General features: G+C 45.5%; 1 protein-coding gene across 1 annotated transcript; it reads right to left on the bottom strand.

The window, feature by feature from the left end:
• Positions 1 to 2904: 2904 nt before the first annotated feature.
• LOC134672288 (cytoplasmic polyadenylation element-binding protein 1-B) lies at positions 2905 to 17067 on the bottom strand. Its single transcript, XM_063530186.1, has 13 exons — positions 16613 to 17067; positions 15995 to 16111; positions 12550 to 12684; positions 10683 to 10742; positions 10093 to 10173; positions 9769 to 9853; positions 9264 to 9450; positions 8821 to 8980; positions 8198 to 8363; positions 5278 to 5405; positions 4194 to 4285; positions 3511 to 3614; positions 2905 to 3014 (listed from the first exon to the last, which is right to left on the bottom strand). Exons 1-13 carry the CDS (start codon positions 16628 to 16630, stop codon positions 2905 to 2907), a joined length of 1443 nt encoding a protein of 480 aa, XP_063386256.1. The 5' UTR covers positions 16631 to 17067.
• Positions 17068 to 17599: the final 532 nt, after the last annotated feature.

The raw sequence follows: 17599 nt of genomic DNA on the forward strand, positions 1-17599 counted from the left end.
TATTAATGAGACTTACAGTCGTGAAAGTATAAGATGGTAGTAACTATGTAACTACCTATCCCCCCCCCCCCATAATACTTTCTCAGTTCAAGGGGGGTACTCACTATTATTATATTACTCACTTCACTTCCTCACTTTAAAAACTAGCTTCCTCCTAGACTTGCAGAACAGAGAGTACTATAGTTAGTTTTTTTTAGCATTAGAAATAAGGTAAACAATCTTGATGAGTCTTAATTGAAAAACACATTTTAAAAATAAGTTACGGCAAATATGTAACAATATTATGAATCTAATACGATCCTTTATATTATTCTGCTTTCATAAGTAATAGTTTTCGATTTTTAAAAGGAGTTTTTCAATTAAAAGTCATGTTAAGATCGCTTACCTTTTTGCAAGTTCTTTATAATGCTAAAAAAACGAACTATAGGCATAAGGCGGTGATCACATAATATACTCTGGTACAACGTTCCGACCTCTCACCTCGTCAGTAAAAATGGCGGCCTTAAAAAAATTTGGCGCGAACAGTATAGAATATAGAATGAATTTCGCGCCTTTTTTCTACTGACAAGCCGGGCGTTGCAGTATATGATGCAAATCCGCACGCCGCTCCGATGCGAGTGTGGAACGACGCTATGATACGTTGTCTCGCTCGCACACAGCGACGTGATCTGCACTATTGTTAAATGATAAACCCATGCCTGCAGCCAGCCACAACTTCAAAAGCCGAACATTGCGTTTATGATTGAAAGCTGCATATTTCTAACTCAACACGTGCCTGATAAGAATTATTTTCAAGGCGGATCCACATAGAATGAGCCGCCTCGCGAGGTTATTGCCGCGCGAAGCAACTCTCTATAAACGTGCCTCGGGCGAGGCAAAGCACGTCTACCAACAGAGCTTCGCGCGGCAAATTAATCGCGAGGCGGATCATTCTGGAAAGGGATAACTTAGAACATCGTAGGGTAATAAAGATCATAAATAAAAATCAAATTCATTATTTAAATAGTTTATTTGCAATAACAGTTTAATTGTATACTTTTAAAAATCAAATAAGCAAAGTTAAAATCAACATTTCATGATTCGACGATCTAAAACACTATAAAAATTCCAAATTCGACCGAATATTTAAAGGCCCTTTAAAACGTTAAAACTGGGCTACAGGCACATTAAAAACCGTAAAATCCTACGTCTAATTAGGCACTGTATGTAAAATTGTCTAAGGAACATTCCTACGCGAAAGGCGTATTGGCATAAGATTACATAGAAAAATCTAACAAAATAATCAACGGTAAATAAATGATACATATTATTATGTAACTTCTGTGTGGCTGGATTTTCAACGATTTGATTAAGAAATAAACGGTTGAAACTTCAGCCAAAAAGAAAGGTAGCAGATTTCTTGAGCGCAAATTGCAACCTGAAGTAAATGCTATATATAATAGTTCAAGGTTGAGATGCACTTTTCCCTTCATAACGAAATAACGCATTAAGTGCATTCGGTTGCAATTGCTGCCCTGACTGCATATCCGTATTTCCATCAAGTATCAAAAGGTAAACTTCATTTCAAGAAATGCGGATCATTTACTCTTATAGGCTACATTTCAAAGTAATTAAGAATCAAATAAATCAACAAACAGTAAATGATGGCGAAGCGCCTAACTTAATAGCGTCGACAACATTACGCCCGCGCAACCTCCACACGCCCACACGCCCCACACCTCTCGAATACGGTAAAAACTTTAAAACGTTAAAATTTAAGACAAATTTGGCTATTTTGTAAGTTATCACAAATATTAAAATGGCTATAAAGCATAAGAAACTGTTCTAATATGACTTAAATGGCGCTGTATATCGCAAGGTAACTCTGGTACTTAATCTGCTGTCAAATTCAGGTAAATTTTTCTTAGACTTTACACCTATCCTATGATCAATTGATCAAATAGCGCCAGCAAGGTAACCAAAAAAACTAAAATCTATGGAACAGTTTAAAATTTACAAATACTGTAATATGTTTCGTATTCGTGAAGATTACGATATATTATGGTACAAATAAAATTTTAAAACTGAATTATTCGAGAGAAATTGTAGGGCTGTGGATATCATTTGTCATTTAGGGTACATGAGGTGATATTGTACCATATTTGCATAGTTTAGCACTTTTATAAAACTTCCATTCCCTCCAACTAGAATGAAAACGAAAATGAGTTTATTTGACAAGAGCCAAACTTGCGTTGATTGAAGTCAAAATGTTATTGAAGTCTTGTTGCTTTAGCAGCTTCTTAAGTTTTGTCAACTATGTCAAGGATTTCGTTTTCACACTAGTAGTTACACTGCGCATTCTGCCATATTTTGCCTTATTCACGCTAAGAACTCCAATGAATTGTCAAGACACGAGTGCATGCTTGGGTCTTGTTCTTAACGTGAATATGAAGACTCAAAGGGATAAAATTAAAGTAAAACGAGCGTTACATGTAGTTTCGCCATAGGACGGGTCCATACATAACGAGTCTCCTCGCGAGGAAATTGCCACGCGGAACAGGTTGGTCGGTAGAGACATGCCTCGCCCGATGCGGCCGAGACACGTCTACACGACCGAGCTCCTTCGCGTGGCAATTTACTCTCGAGGCGGCTCGTCTTATGTACACCCGATGATACAGGAAAAAAAGAGTGCTCATCCCAGAAATGACCGTCCGTTTGCCACAGTTATTCCAATTTGTCATGTCAGTAAAAAAATTAGTACAATTGGTTAGTAAATTGGTCATTCGAACAGTCATTTTATACCTGGGCTACAAAAACTTATTCTTATCGTTATCCCTAAACGTGTGGAGAGCAGTTGTAGCAGTGTCCGGAACGGCGTTGGTAGTGGCTTGCTGGTGGTAGTAGTGGTAGTGTTGGTGGCGTGGCCTAGTCGCGGCGGCGGCGGTAGTCGTCGGGCAGCGCGGGCTCGTCGCCGGCCGACGCGCCGGACCCCGACGTGCCGGACGTGCCCGACGTCGCCGGCGACGGCGTGCCCGCTGCTAACAAAAGGGTATTACTTTATATTCAATGTAAACAAAGAAGAAACGCGTGCCTCGGTAAAAGAATACATTAAGTTTTGACACTTCCATTACTCTCGCGAGGAATTTGCCGCGCGAAGCAGCTCGGTTGGCGGAGACTTGCCTCGCCCGGGGCATTGCGGCCGCGCGTGCATTTGCTTTGGTCGAGGCACATCTACACAGACAGAGCTGCTTCGCACGGCAATTTCCGCGCGAGGCTGCCAATAGTTGTGTATATCCGCTAGTGAGGCCATTACATTTAGCGTCGGTTGCACCAAACTGTTCGTATCATTAAAGAGTTCGCTAAATTTTTATGTATAGAAAGTTTCATAGTAAAGCGCCGGGGGGCACCGGCTGACGTTGAACAGTGTCAAATGTGGTTGGTGCAACTGGCCGTGGTTGGTGCAACTGGCCGTGGTTGGTGCAACTGGCCCTCAGTGTCACCACTACAGAGAGACTACGACATGGTACTCACTGTACATGAAGTCATCGCGCGGCGCCTTGTGCGCGGAGCTGCGCATGAGCGGGCGGTGCTCCTCGCCCGCGTGCTGCCACGCCCAGCACGAGCGGCAGAAGTACCTGGAAATCGGTATTGGTTTATAGTTTAACATGGGCATATCCATCCAAAAACAAAACATTGAATTTCGTATAAAAATAATTTCCTTTGCTGGAAATTCCAATAAGTACCTCAGTTAAAGTTTTAAGAGAGAGAATTTGAAGACTTTACAAAATGTAACAGTTCGAAAAATTGTAAAAAACTAATTTATGGGACTCCTGAAAATACGACGATTATTGAAAACCCGTCCGGGCACTATAGTTAGTTTTTTTAGCATTAGAAATACAGTAAACAATCTTGACGTGTCTTTTAATTGAAAACACATTTTAAAAATAAGTTACGGCAAATTCGTAACAATTATGAATCTAATACGATCATTTATATTCTTCTGCTTTCATAAGTAGTAGTTATTGATTTTTAAAAAGCGTTTTTCAATTAAAGGACATGTCAAGATCGCTTACCTTCTATCTAATGCTAAAAAAACGAACTATAAGCATCTGACAATTTTTTCCGCATACTTCGGAAGTAGGTATTAAATCTTACAAAATAAAACCTTAGCCTTTCAAAATGGAGACTAGAGAAAATTAAAAAAAAATCCTCACCGGAAGCAAACAGGCTCCTTGCAGAAGTAGGGCCCCTGCTGCAGGTTGCACATCGAACACATCGAGTCTTCCAAGTACGGGTCCACCTGCACCTGCAAATGCACAAGCTCATTTTAAGAAACTCTTCTAGCGAATACGACATTTCGTATGCTGTCTACAACTCTGCCACATCTCAAAATTTATGATTCATCATCATCATCTCAGCCTATATACGTCCCACTGCTGGGCACAGGCCTCCTCTCGAGCGCGAGAGGGCTTGGGCTATAGTCCCCACGCTAGCCCAATGCGGATTGGGGACTTCACATACACCTTTGAATTTCTTCGCAGATGTATGCAGGTTTCCTCACGATGTTTTCCTTCACCGAAAAGCGACTGGTAAATATCAAATGATATTTCGTACATAAGTTCCGAAAAACTCATTGGTACGAGCCGGGGTTTGAACCGGTTTGAACCCGCGACCTCCTGATTGCAAGTCGCACGCTCTTACCGCTAGGCCACCAGCGCTCTAAATTTATGATTATTGAAGATTAAATCTGAATTAAAAATAATAAACTTAAGTTTCATTGAAAAGTTTTGGTGCCCAAATGGCGGCACCGTACTTATACAAAACGGACACCCCTCCCCAAATGGTACTTTCCTCTGCAGATCTCTTATTGAAAGAATTTTAGTACGATTGACGAAAAGTTTAAAATACCGGTGTATTTAGTGTACTTAAAGTATGGGTTGCTTGTCAATATGAAGTAAGGACACTACAGTAGACCAGCGGACCTTCTAGGGGACACTACAGTAGGCTAGCGAACCTTCTTGGAGAAATTGGGCGTGCGTATGGTGACGTAGGCGGCGGCGATGAACGACACCGATCGAGTACTTGTCTATGCCTGCATGTAGGACACTGTAGTAGACTAGCGGACCTTCTAGGAGACACTACAGTAGGTTAACGTACCTTCTTGGAGAACTTGGGCGTGCGTATGGTGACGTAGGCGGCGGCGATGAACGACACCGATCGGGTACTTGTCTATGCCTGCATGTAGGACACTGTAGTAGACTAGCGGACCTTCTAGGAGACTACAGTAGGCTAGCGTACCTTCTTGGAGAACTTGGGCGTGCGTATGGTGACGTAGGCGGCGGCGATGGCGCGCACGTAGGAGCGCGCGTTGCCGAACGACACACGCCCCGACCCGATCGGGTACTTATTTTTGTCAGTGTCTATGCCTGCCAAAAAAAAATAATATTAGAAAATTGTATGAAAAAATTTCGATGAAAATTCAGTAGGAAAGAACTAGTCAAAAGACTGAAATCGATTGCACGCTCACATGTACGCTCCGCTGACTATTAAAGACTAACTGTACTTAGGGACACACTGAGCCCACGTACGCAACGGATACAATACATTATGAAAACTGGACTGAAATTTACATGCTTAGAAACAGACTTTAGATGTACTTTATTGTTTATCCGCCACCGCCCAGGGGATCACCTGCCTGTGGGGGGAGGGACTAACACTGTACCTGCATACACCACGCCGGAGAACAGGTCGTTCATGATGGTGGCCAGCGCCCTGGCGCTGAGCATGCCGTGCAGCGCGCCCACGAACACGGTGCGGGACTGCTCCAGCCGCGCCGCGCCGCCCGCCACCCACGACGAGTCCGCCACCGCCCAGGGGATCACCTGCGCCTGTGAGGGAGGGACTAACACTGTACCTGCATACACCACGCCGGAGAACAGGTCGTTCATGATGGTGGCCAGCGCCCTGGCGCTGAGCATGCCGTGCAGCGCGCCCACGAACACGGTGCGGGACTGCTCCAGCCGCGCCGCGCCGCCCGCCACCCACGACGAGTCCGCCACCGCCCAGGGGATCACCTGCGCCTGTGAGGGAGGGACTAACACTGTACCTGCATACACCACGCCGGAGAACAGGTCGTTCATGATGGTGGCCAGCGCCCTGGCGCTGAGCATGCCGTGCAGCGCGCCCACGAACACGGTGCGGGACTGCTCCAGCCGCGCCGCGCCGCCCGCCACCCACGACGAGTCCGCCACCGCCCAGGGGATCACCTGCGCCTGTGAGGGAGGGACTAACACTGTACCTGCATACACCACGCCGGAGAACAGGTCGTTCATGATGGTGGCCAGCGCCCTGGCGCTGAGCATGCCGTGCAGCGCGCCCACGAACACGGTGCGGGACTGCTCCAGCCGCGCCGCGCCGCCCGCCACCCACGACGAGTCCGCCACCGCCCAGGGGATCACCTGCGCCTGTGAGGGAGGGACTAACACTGTACCTGCATACACCACGCCGGAGAACAGGTCGTTCATGATGGTGGCCAGCGCCCTGGCGCTGAGCATGCCGTGCAGCGCGCCCACGAACACGGTGCGGGACTGCTCCAGCCGCGCCGCGCCGCCCGCCACCCACGACGAGTCCGCCACCGCCCAGGGGATCACCTGCGCCTGTGAGGGAGGGACTAACACTGTACCTGCATACACCACGCCGGAGAACAGGTCGTTCATGATGGTGGCCAGCGCCCTGGCGCTGAGCATGCCGTGCAGCGCGCCCACGAACACGGTGCGGGACTGCTCCAGCCGCGCCGCGCCGCCCGCCACCCACGACGAGTCCGCCACCGCCCAGGGGATCACCTGCGCCTGTGAGGGAGGGACTAACACTGTACCTGCATACACCACGCCGGAGAACAGGTCGTTCATGATGGTGGCCAGCGCCCTGGCGCTGAGCATGCCGTGCAGCGCGCCCACGAACACGGTGCGGGACTGCTCCAGCCGCGCCGCGCCGCCCGCCACCCACGACGAGTCCGCCACCGCCCAGGGGATCACCTGCGCCTGTGAGGGAGGGACTAACACTGTACCTGCATACACCACGCCGGAGAACAGGTCGTTCATGATGGTGGCCAGCGCCCTGGCGCTGAGCATGCCGTGCAGCGCGCCCACGAACACGGTGCGGGACTGCTCCAGCCGCGCCGCGCCGCCCGCCACCCACGACGAGTCCGCCACCGCCCAGGGGATCACCTGCGCCTGTGAGGGAGGGACTAACACTGTACCTGCATACACCACGCCGGAGAACAGGTCGTTCATGATGGTGGCCAGCGCCCTGGCGCTGAGCATGCCGTGCAGCGCGCCCACGAACACGGTGCGGGACTGCTCCAGCCGCGCCGCGCCGCCCGCCACCCACGACGAGTCCGCCACCGCCCAGGGGATCACCTGCGCCTGTGAGGGAGGGACTAACACTGTACCTGCATACACCACGCCGGAGAACAGGTCGTTCATGATGGTGGCCAGCGCCCTGGCGCTGAGCATGCCGTGCAGCGCGCCCACGAACACGGTGCGGGACTGCTCCAGCCGCGCCGCGCCGCCCGCCACCCACGACGAGTCCGCCACCGCCCAGGGGATCACCTGCGCCTGTGAGGGAGGGACTAACACTGTACCTGCATACACCACGCCGGAGAACAGGTCGTTCATGATGGTGGCCAGCGCCCTGGCGCTGAGCATGCCGTGCAGCGCGCCCACGAACACGGTGCGGGACTGCTCCAGCCGCGCCGCGCCGCCCGCCACCCACGACGAGTCCGCCACCGCCCAGGGGATCACCTGCGCCTGTGAGGGAGGGACTAACACTGTACCTGCATACACCACGCCGGAGAACAGGTCGTTCATGATGGTGGCCAGCGCCCTGGCGCTGAGCATGCCGTGCAGCGCGCCCACGAACACGGTGCGGGACTGCTCCAGCCGCGCCGCGCCGCCCGCCACCCACGACGAGTCCGCCACCGCCCAGGGGATCACCTGCGCCTGTGAGGGAGGGACTAACACTGTACCTGCATACACCACGCCGGAGAACAGGTCGTTCATGATGGTGGCCAGCGCCCTGGCGCTGAGCATGCCGTGCAGCGCGCCCACGAACACGGTGCGGGACTGCTCCAGCCGCGCCGCGCCGCCCGCCACCCACGACGAGTCCGCCACCGCCCAGGGGATCACCTGCGCCTGTGAGGGAGGGACTAACACTGTACCTGCATACACCACGCCGGAGAACAGGTCGTTCATGATGGTGGCCAGCGCCCTGGCGCTGAGCATGCCGTGCAGCGCGCCCACGAACACGGTGCGGGACTGCTCCAGCCGCGCCGCGCCGCCCGCCACCCACGACGAGTCCGCCACCGCCCAGGGGATCACCTGCGCCTGTGGGGGGAGGGACTAATCAGGAGATAACTATTTATGGCCGTAGGGAGTAGCTAGTTTTTACTATCTAGAATCTGGTGCTAAACAGTCTAGAATGACCAAAATTAAAATTGGAAAAAATAGACTTCCTTGTTTCTTTAAGTACCTACATAAGTACAGTTATTAAAATCTGCAATGATTATTTAATTTAAAACTTCTATTACACAAAATTACATTTTAATGATAATAGAAAATTATCCGAAAAGTTTTCAAGTAAAGCCTTTAGCAGAAATATTAGACCATCTCTGAAATAGGGTTTACGAATGGTCAAACTTTAAAGCTATAGTTGGTCAAACTAAATTTGTCAGTAAATAAGAACATAAAACTATACTCCTTTTCTTTTGGGTGCTAATACTAGTGTAAGACCAAAGATAGTATATGATTCTATGTTTGAAATGAGAGTTGACAGAGTACGTACGTCCTTAGTGGTCCGCTTGCGGCACGCGATGCGGAAGTACCAGTCGTTGCGGTCGCGGCGGCTGGCCGCCAGCAGCGCCCGCACGCGGCGCTCCGACTCGAACGTCACGTAGCCGAACCCGCGCAGCGGGGCGCCCGCCTCGCGACCCGGCCACTCCACACTACGATACAAAAGAGTTATTTATGGATTGCTTTAGCTAGAAACTGATTATGTTAGTACATGTTTTTGTGCGACAGTTTATACAGTAAATCCATGAATTACCGAAACACTAAAAAAAGTTTGTATCAAGAAATAATGTTTATTTAAGAGGCTATAAAATCGTGGCGTCCGAAATGACAATCAACTACATTTAAAACCTCAAGGTAGTTTTATGCTGCCAAAATAATGGGACACTTAATAAACAGGATCCGCGAGTCGGGTCCATGACTAGTTCCGGTACTGACCGCACGGGTGCGAAGGGGCGCAGCGCCTGCAGCAGCGCGTGCTCGGTGATGTCCCAGGGCAGGCCGCCCACGAACACCTTGGGCGACCACCCGCCCGGCGGGTCGGCCGAGCGCGGCGGCAGCGTGCCGCTCCAGCACAGCGAGTCGCCGTCGCCCGACACCACGCCGTGGGGCTCCACTACGCCACCTGGAGAAAAAAACATTCATCCGGCTCGAAGGACCAATTTGATACAAGAACCCGAACAAAGGGCAATTAGCCCCGTGGGGGTAAAACATTCGCTTGTTGCAACATTTAGAATTACGAGTAAATCTGTCTCGTTCTATAGTAATTGGAACATCTGCCCCGTACAGAAGGCTAATTTAGCACTTGGGGGTAAAACTGGAGGTACCTAAAATTTATTTGTATTCGCTCATTTCTTGATTGTTTAGCAAGATTTTAAATTGAGAGTTTGTCTCCTACTGAAAAGTTTTAATAAATTCAAATTATAGCGAGTTTTTTACTTACAAAATGAAGCGCGGCGCGGCAGCAGACTGAAGTCTGCCCTCGACGGCGCCTCGCGGGGCTGCTCCGGCGGCCAGGGGGGCTCCACCTGCAACACACCAGCGTTAAAAATATGCTTAGGAACCCTAAAATGGGAAAATTATTAAAAGAAGTTCATCAGAGAAAATTAACCCTTTAAACGCCACGCCTGTCGTGTACGGCACGTCATCCTGAGCCTTATTGTAATGCTCGAAGGTTGATATTGGGCTGAAGCCGCGCGTTTATAAAACGTTTTTGGCGGTCAAAAGGTTAAAATTCTGGAAGTATAACGCAGATTTGTTCACTTACCATTTTTTCGATGCCGTCGTAGGACAGGCGTGGCTGTAGCGAGGTATGACCGCGTGAGCTCGCCGGAACCGCCAGGGCCTTCTGAAACAGTCTACACTACACTACCCGCTACACTAAAAAACAGGCCGAAAGCCACAGGCCCCTGATCCGGAAAACTGAGGCACAGGCCCCCCTGTGGGTGCCCCATAGCTAACATTAGATGAATTTGCGAAATTTGTCACAGGCCTCGGTATAGTAACGTCTCCAGAATTAGAAAGGAGAAACTGACATTTATAATTAGTTCGTTTGTCACTCGTTTATTAAATACGAATATGCAACGAAACATCTTTTCTAACTTGTCAGTTTACTCTTCCTAATTCTATTTAATAAAATTTACTGAATAGGTACTACCGAGGAAACTAGTAGTCTCGATTGTTACGAGGCGAAGAGAACTTTGAAGGAATTACGAATAAGTTTTATAGAATTTTGAAATTAGGACGTAATTAGAAAAGAAATTGTAACTAAACTTGTCCCAAAAACCTTAGGTAAAAGGAGACTTAAGATCCCACCTAAATTTAAACGACAATTAGCCAAGCCAAAACTGCACTTACTAAAGAAGCCACAAGGTCCGTAATGCCCTGCCCGTCGTCCCAGCCTCCGGGCCGGGCGCGCTCGCTGCAATGGAAGCAATTAGTACATTAGAACGGCATTTTAAAATAAATTGTGTTAGCTGGGAAAGGTATATTGGGACTTTCGTAAAGGACCCCTCACACTATGAAATCGGGACTAAATGGACAAAAAAATTGCATGCTCACCTATTTTTGGAAAAAAAAGTGTTTTAATCGTAGCATAGCCACGCGTAGCTCACTCCGCGATTCCGTCGCTTTGCAACAGGTAGCTAAAAGTAGGGTAGGGTGGTCTAAGACTGCGCACTTAAGGTTTGATACGTCATAAAATAAAAACAAACGGTATAAATGAAATCAACTTTTGTTATTTTCTTCCCGAATAATTCGTATTTCTAATTTTAAACACTATTTGTAGATGAGATCAACCAATCTTGATATATTAGAGCATAATTGAAAAATGAGAAATGCGCATTCTTACACCACCAGTGTTGTAAGAATGCGCAGCAAGATGTGTAAGTCTGCGCGGGTAGGGTAAGAATGCGCGATACCCAAATAGGCTATAATTATTTACATCAGTCACAAGCAAAAACGGCAGCATCCGTGTACGCTGTGCATTGTTTACGCCACCATTCATTACAAGCGATGCACGCGATTCAGTCTTTCAGTAATAGGATCTTTGTAGATCTCGCCACATCACAGGCATGTCCAAGAGGGTCAACATGATTTACAACAACATTTCTTGACTTGTAGATTGCGCTTGATATGCCTCTCTGCATTCACCAAAATTAACCACGTAATATCGTTTTATACTATCGGTTACAGAATCAGCCAAGAAATCAGCTTCAGTGAATGCCTCAGGATTATAAGGTGATATTCCTGTAGTTTTAAAACTTTCAGCGTCACCTGCAGGGTTTGCAGCTTTGAGACAAGCTGGTGTGACGGTTTTGCACATTTGAAATACGGTTATAGTTCTTCCTGGTTTATTTTTCAAATTTATGTGGAATGGATGTGCAAGACTGCGCGCGCATTTTTACACGGTTATACCATGCGCATTCTTACACATTCCTTCATTTTCACTAAAGCGTACTGGTAACGCTACCTATGCAATATGACGTGAACTAGCGACTCCCAGTGAAACGCGCAATCGCATACGCAATGAAAATTCGAGATTTCATCTTTTAATTTACTTAAGACTATTTAGTGACAATACTTTGAAATTGAAGAAAAATAAGATCAACATGTGATAAAAACTTCAAACTCACCTAGAGTGTCGTATTTTCACAGTAAACTAAATTAATTCCTGGAGCAACAACAGGTGCTATTACACTTCAAAACAGCACTGAAGTTAGCCACGAACTTTACTTTGAATCTAAGTTATGACGTATGCGCATTCTTATCGACCGCGCAGTCTTAGACCACACCGTCCCACACCAGTTTTGGTGGCGAGCCATAAGCCGCGCGTGGCGCTGTCGCCACCTAGCGGCCATATCTGTCCTGATCGTAACAGACGCGTTTTGTTAATGCGAGTCTTCTGTACCTAGTACAATTATTATTCTGCGGCATAGCGTGGCAGATTTGCCCTAAGGCCAAGTAGGCCAGGCCTAGGGCGGCAAGATATTAGGGGCGCCATATTGTGACAATAAATTCACTGATGACAAGAAATAACTCCAAATGTAGTAAATATGATGGGTGATGAGAAAGGGGCGGCTACATGGCCTGGGGCCTAGGACGGCAAAGACTGCAAATCCGCCACTGAGCATATGTAGGAGCGACTTATATTACATTTGAAACTATTTGCATTGTTTGCTAGGATTTGATTAGATTGTAGCTAACGTGTTGTATTACACTACACTTGCCTGTAGCTGCCGAAGCTGGCAGAATGTCGCGGCGGGAAGCAGCCGGGCGGTACGAGGGCCCGCGGGGTCTGCGCGACCTCGGGGCTGCCGGGCTCCTCCCAACGCCACTCATTGTCGCAGTCCTGCACAAACTGAAGCAAATTTATTTGTTTAGTTACTATGTGAAGATTAGACTTTCTCGCAAGGTCGTAGGGGCGTAACTAAGGGGGCAAACGTTAACCAATTTGTACCCATTACAGACAATACAAAGGTAGGACAGACAAAGTACTAAAATTTTCTGCTAGTTTTTACAGTTATACTTAAAAGAACAATTTGCCGTCGTCTCGGATTTTACAGTTTGTCACACAAGATTACACCCAAAAAGCTACGTTTTAAACATTGAATACAAATACCAACGAAAAAGCGGCTACCCCATTTCATGCACTATGATCTCTAAACCGGCTATAATCTCAATATCAAACGCAAATCTCAAAACTTGAATCGGATAAGCGGCGGGTCGAGCGCCTAGAGATCAGATTCCAACACACATAGCTGGAACCTCAAGACCAGCGACCAGTGTAAATGATGTATATATTTACACAATTTGTTACCAGTCTACAGATCAGGATATACTGGACAGTAAAAACTAGAATGGGAATTGGAAGTCGACCGATTACGCGCCCCTTGGCAGGCCTACACAAATAATATTAAATTGCCAGTGCCATGCCAATAGCGCTGCCAACAGGCGATTGCATGCCCTGTGATATAGTTAAGGATTGTACAGATTTGTATCTCCGTCGGCTCTACATTGTTTAATTTAATCTCTTTATTTAAACGCAATTTTAAGAAAAAAACATGTTTTTTTTTAAATGCAAGTAGATCATCGAAATTGAACTATGGGAAATTTTACGACAAATTTTAGTAAGTACTTGTTTGCTGGAAAATTTAATGTTGTTTCTACTCTGATACAGGAGCACTTCAGTTTATAATAAGAGAAATAACCATAGCTGAATTTTAGCACCGTTGCCGCCGTAAAAAGTGTATTAAAAATAGTGACAAAAATGAAAACATTTCCGAGAAAGACTTAAATCTATACTTTGATGAACAGTGGCCTACATAAGTAATAAGTATGTATAAAGAACAAATATTGAAGGTAAAGGTATTTTAAATCAAAGCTTACGTTGCAATGAGATTTTTAATCAATTCAATAAGGAAATTCCCTAGTTAGGAAAGCAACGTCGAACTTTCGTCGCTAGAATTTTGATTAAGTTCGAAGGTACGTTATACGTACTGTAAAGTATATGTAGAGCATGAAATAAAGGTAGTTTAAAATACACTGTTGAAGGGAAGCGAACAAAGTTTTATAAAGGGAAAGAAAGTTATTTAAATAGTAAAAACTAGGTTTGTAGGGTAAATTGAATTGGACGAAATACTACGCGAACGAAGAGTCTGGCAAAAACTTAACAGTACGTGATCCGGATCCGAAATGTATGAAATTATCCTGATCTGGATCCGGATCCGCGGATCTTTCCATACATTTCGGATCCGTCGTGCAAACCTCGTGACCAAAATCAATCTGATATCGCATTAGTTAGATATAGGTACTTACAAAATTAAATTAAAATAATCTAAGAACCCTATTATAAACACGACAGTAATCTAGAGAGATCTCTCAAATTAAACTCAACCAGGCCTATGTAACGCGTATACTAAAACAATACCCTCCCCTTATTCTCAATAGTAAGGCATAAAAATGCAAAACCAACGCGTAAAAATGTAAAGAAAGCTAATAAAACCAACCAGACTGAAAATTCATGCATCACATTTTAAAGTGAAAGCCGATATTAAATTGCATAACATCCAATCCAAAGTTAACTGTATAGGGCGAACGCAGTTGCATTATTTGGCACAGTCTACCCATTACTAGAGGCCACTTGGCACAAACTTGCACTGCCATTAACTGACATCAGAGCGGATGTCGTATGGAACATTATGAACGGACAATAAAGCCTTCGAGTGGGTTTTGGCTTAGGATGAAGCGGTATAAATCGTAAGGGAAAAAATTGGCGCCCAAACGTGGGGCCGCGCGGAGATGTTATACGCTCTTGGCAATATAATGTTGGTATTATTGCTAGGAAGATGATGGATAGTACTCGGGGACTTTACATTTCTTTTTATAAATATTAATAGTTATATAAATTTTGGTATGGATAAAACTAATATATATGATTTACCACATCAGTATTTATGTATTTATAAATACGAGTATTAGAAATATGTGAAAGTTAAAATTATAGTTGAATAGGATACAACAATGTTAACATAACTCGTTACAGGAATTAATTATTAAATCTATCTGGTAAATTAATAATTAAACCTGATCTAGTATATTGAATTCACGAGCAATATAAACTTTTTAAGGAAAAATTGGCGCCCAAACGTGGGGCCGCATGGAAACGATATAATGAGTTTTCATACAATCTTCTTTTAATGAACATTTTTTTGGAACAGCAACCAAGCATTCTTTATGCAGAATATGCGAAAAAAAACGATATGGATGATAGTAAGGCGTAAATGGGGGCTTAAACATTCTGTAAGACACAGAGTACGTATGAAAAAGAGCGGCCACTATTTACAGCAAAACTGATATCACCGGCGAATTACGGTAAAATTAATCCAACCAGGCAGGAGGAGTTCTTTTAAAGCGCCGCGACAGATTCAGAGATGCGTGGCGTTTCGTATGGATCTAGGGGTGCGCACGCTACGGAACCTAGTAGTTACAATCTCCGTGTTTTATGTCCGGGCCTCTAGTTTAAAAAATCTAATTTTACTTACGTTCCGGGTTCTAGCGGGCGCAAGGACAAGGCCAGAGACGAGGAGGTATAGTTCCACGTGTCTCGATAAACTAGTGCTTCAGAGACCTATTCGAAGTAAGAATTGGCTTTCTGGGTTCTAATGGACGCCGAGAGGGGTCTAGAGAGATGCGGCGTTTTCACCGACAGGACCACGTGGCTCACTCGCCACTGGAGTTGAGTAGGTACTTACGTTACGCTCCGGTTCCTAGCGGGCGCATAGACAGGTTCAGAGATGCGTCTCGTTCACCTACAGGGCCACATGTCTTTATAAAACTCACAACTGGTGTCACGAGATCCCATTCCGAAGTGCTTATACTCCGGATCCTAACGGGCGCAGAGACAGGTTCAGAGACGCGTAGTGTTCAACTACAGAACCACGTGGCTCCGTAACTGTCCGCTAGAGAAGAGACCCTGCTTTGGGACTCAAACACGGGTTCAAAGAAATATGTGGTATTCAACTTCTGGACCACGTGGCACGAAAATTGCCCTAGTGGTGTTTCAGAGATCATATTCGTAGTATATACTTAGCTCTGAGAATTATCGGGCCTAAATGATCCAAGGGGCGTCCTAAAAGCCCTCGACTGCTAGTTTTCGACTAGGTACTTACGCTGCGGGTCCTAGCGGGTGCAGAGACTGGTTCGGAGAGATGCGTGGTGTTCAGCTCCAGGATCTCTGCGAGCGAACGCCGGTTCTCTGCCGGGCCCCCGCCTCCGCGGGTATTGTCCTGGGACAAAACTTTTCGATTAAATTATGCAAATAAAAAAAATTACTTTAATAAAAAATGAAAACTATGGAGCACGCTCGAATAACGAGAGGCGGTACTGAAAATTGGAAAGTAATTCTTTGAAAATAAATATGAATTCGTGCTCCTAAGAGTAGGAAGGTATAATTAAATCTGTTGCAAATAATTTCTCAAACTAAAACCACATGCAAATTTTAGATACCTACTTTAAAAAAAGAAAGTAATCGAAGTAAATTTTCGTGATAAAAGTGGCTGACAATTTTGGCAACTGAAATTTGGCAACACTCAGAAAGGTAGCATTAAATCAGTTAATAGTTGCTTAATTTCAATGTAAGGTCTATAGAATGGCGTAAAAGAAAAAAAAATCAGAGGGTAGAAACTACGGTTGAAATTTTTTCAAACTTCGCGCGAATCTCTGTTTGTAGAAGAATCACGCAAAATGTTGGCTCTTAAGAATCATTATATTAAAGTTATAAAACTCACCTGATGTAACAGCGGCATGGCCGCAAAAAGTTGCAGAAAAGTTCAAAGACGTAAATTCTATCGTGATTCGAGCAGCGTGGCCTGCTAGGATACTCGCGCGGCGGTGGCGCAATCACGACTGACGGCGGGCAGACTCGCCGCGAACCAGGTAGTCACTGTCCCCCACCATCACCCCACCCCACCCCTAGCAAAGAGGGTTGACGAGCAAAAATAACAACACTTTTTAACAAAAATAACCCAACAAACGATAAAATCTCCATTTAGTAATTAAATTTATTATTTTAGAACATGTTTTAACGTATTTAAATAAAGATTGACACGTTTATTAACAGAAAAGGGAATTTAGAAAGATACGTTTGTAATTCAATTTCCCGCGCAAGATGGCGGCAACCAATCAACGGACAGCGTGGTTTCTGGTAGATGGCGCATGCGTAGTAGAAAAGTCAATTTGAAAACTTTTTTCCGCTGTTTTATGTTTCTATTTTCTTTTGTTTATTTTTAATTGTGGAAATATTTATATTATGAACAGATATTAATTAAATTTGAACATCTATATCAAATAAAAAGTTGAGAACTTTTCGTAATGGTGTAAAATTGATTCAGTTAGTTTTATAAGCTTCAAAATTACTCTTTAGGAATTCCAATTTAGAACATCGTTTTGAAATCCGCCAAGTGAGCGACATGTTCAAAATAGATTAAACAAAATTCAATTCTAAATCTAAGCCCTCTTGGCTGCTTTTTGGCTGGCAAATTTAGGTCCCAGGGACTCGTAAGGTGGTTAAGGTAAATTCCAACTATTTTAAAAATTAGAAATGAATTTTTTTAACACAACGTATGCAATTTATGAAAGTTAGACCCTGAAATGTGTATCCTTAGAAACATACTTGTCATGCGTTGCGTATGACAAGTATGTTCTAAGCATAAAATTTTCCGGGTTAAGATATCATAATGCATTGCATTCGTTGCGTACGTGAACTAAGTTTGGGC

This window comes from Cydia fagiglandana, chromosome 2 (genome assembly GCF_963556715.1).
Source record: "Cydia fagiglandana chromosome 2, ilCydFagi1.1, whole genome shotgun sequence".
NCBI lineage: Eukaryota > Metazoa > Arthropoda > Insecta > Lepidoptera > Tortricidae > Cydia > Cydia fagiglandana.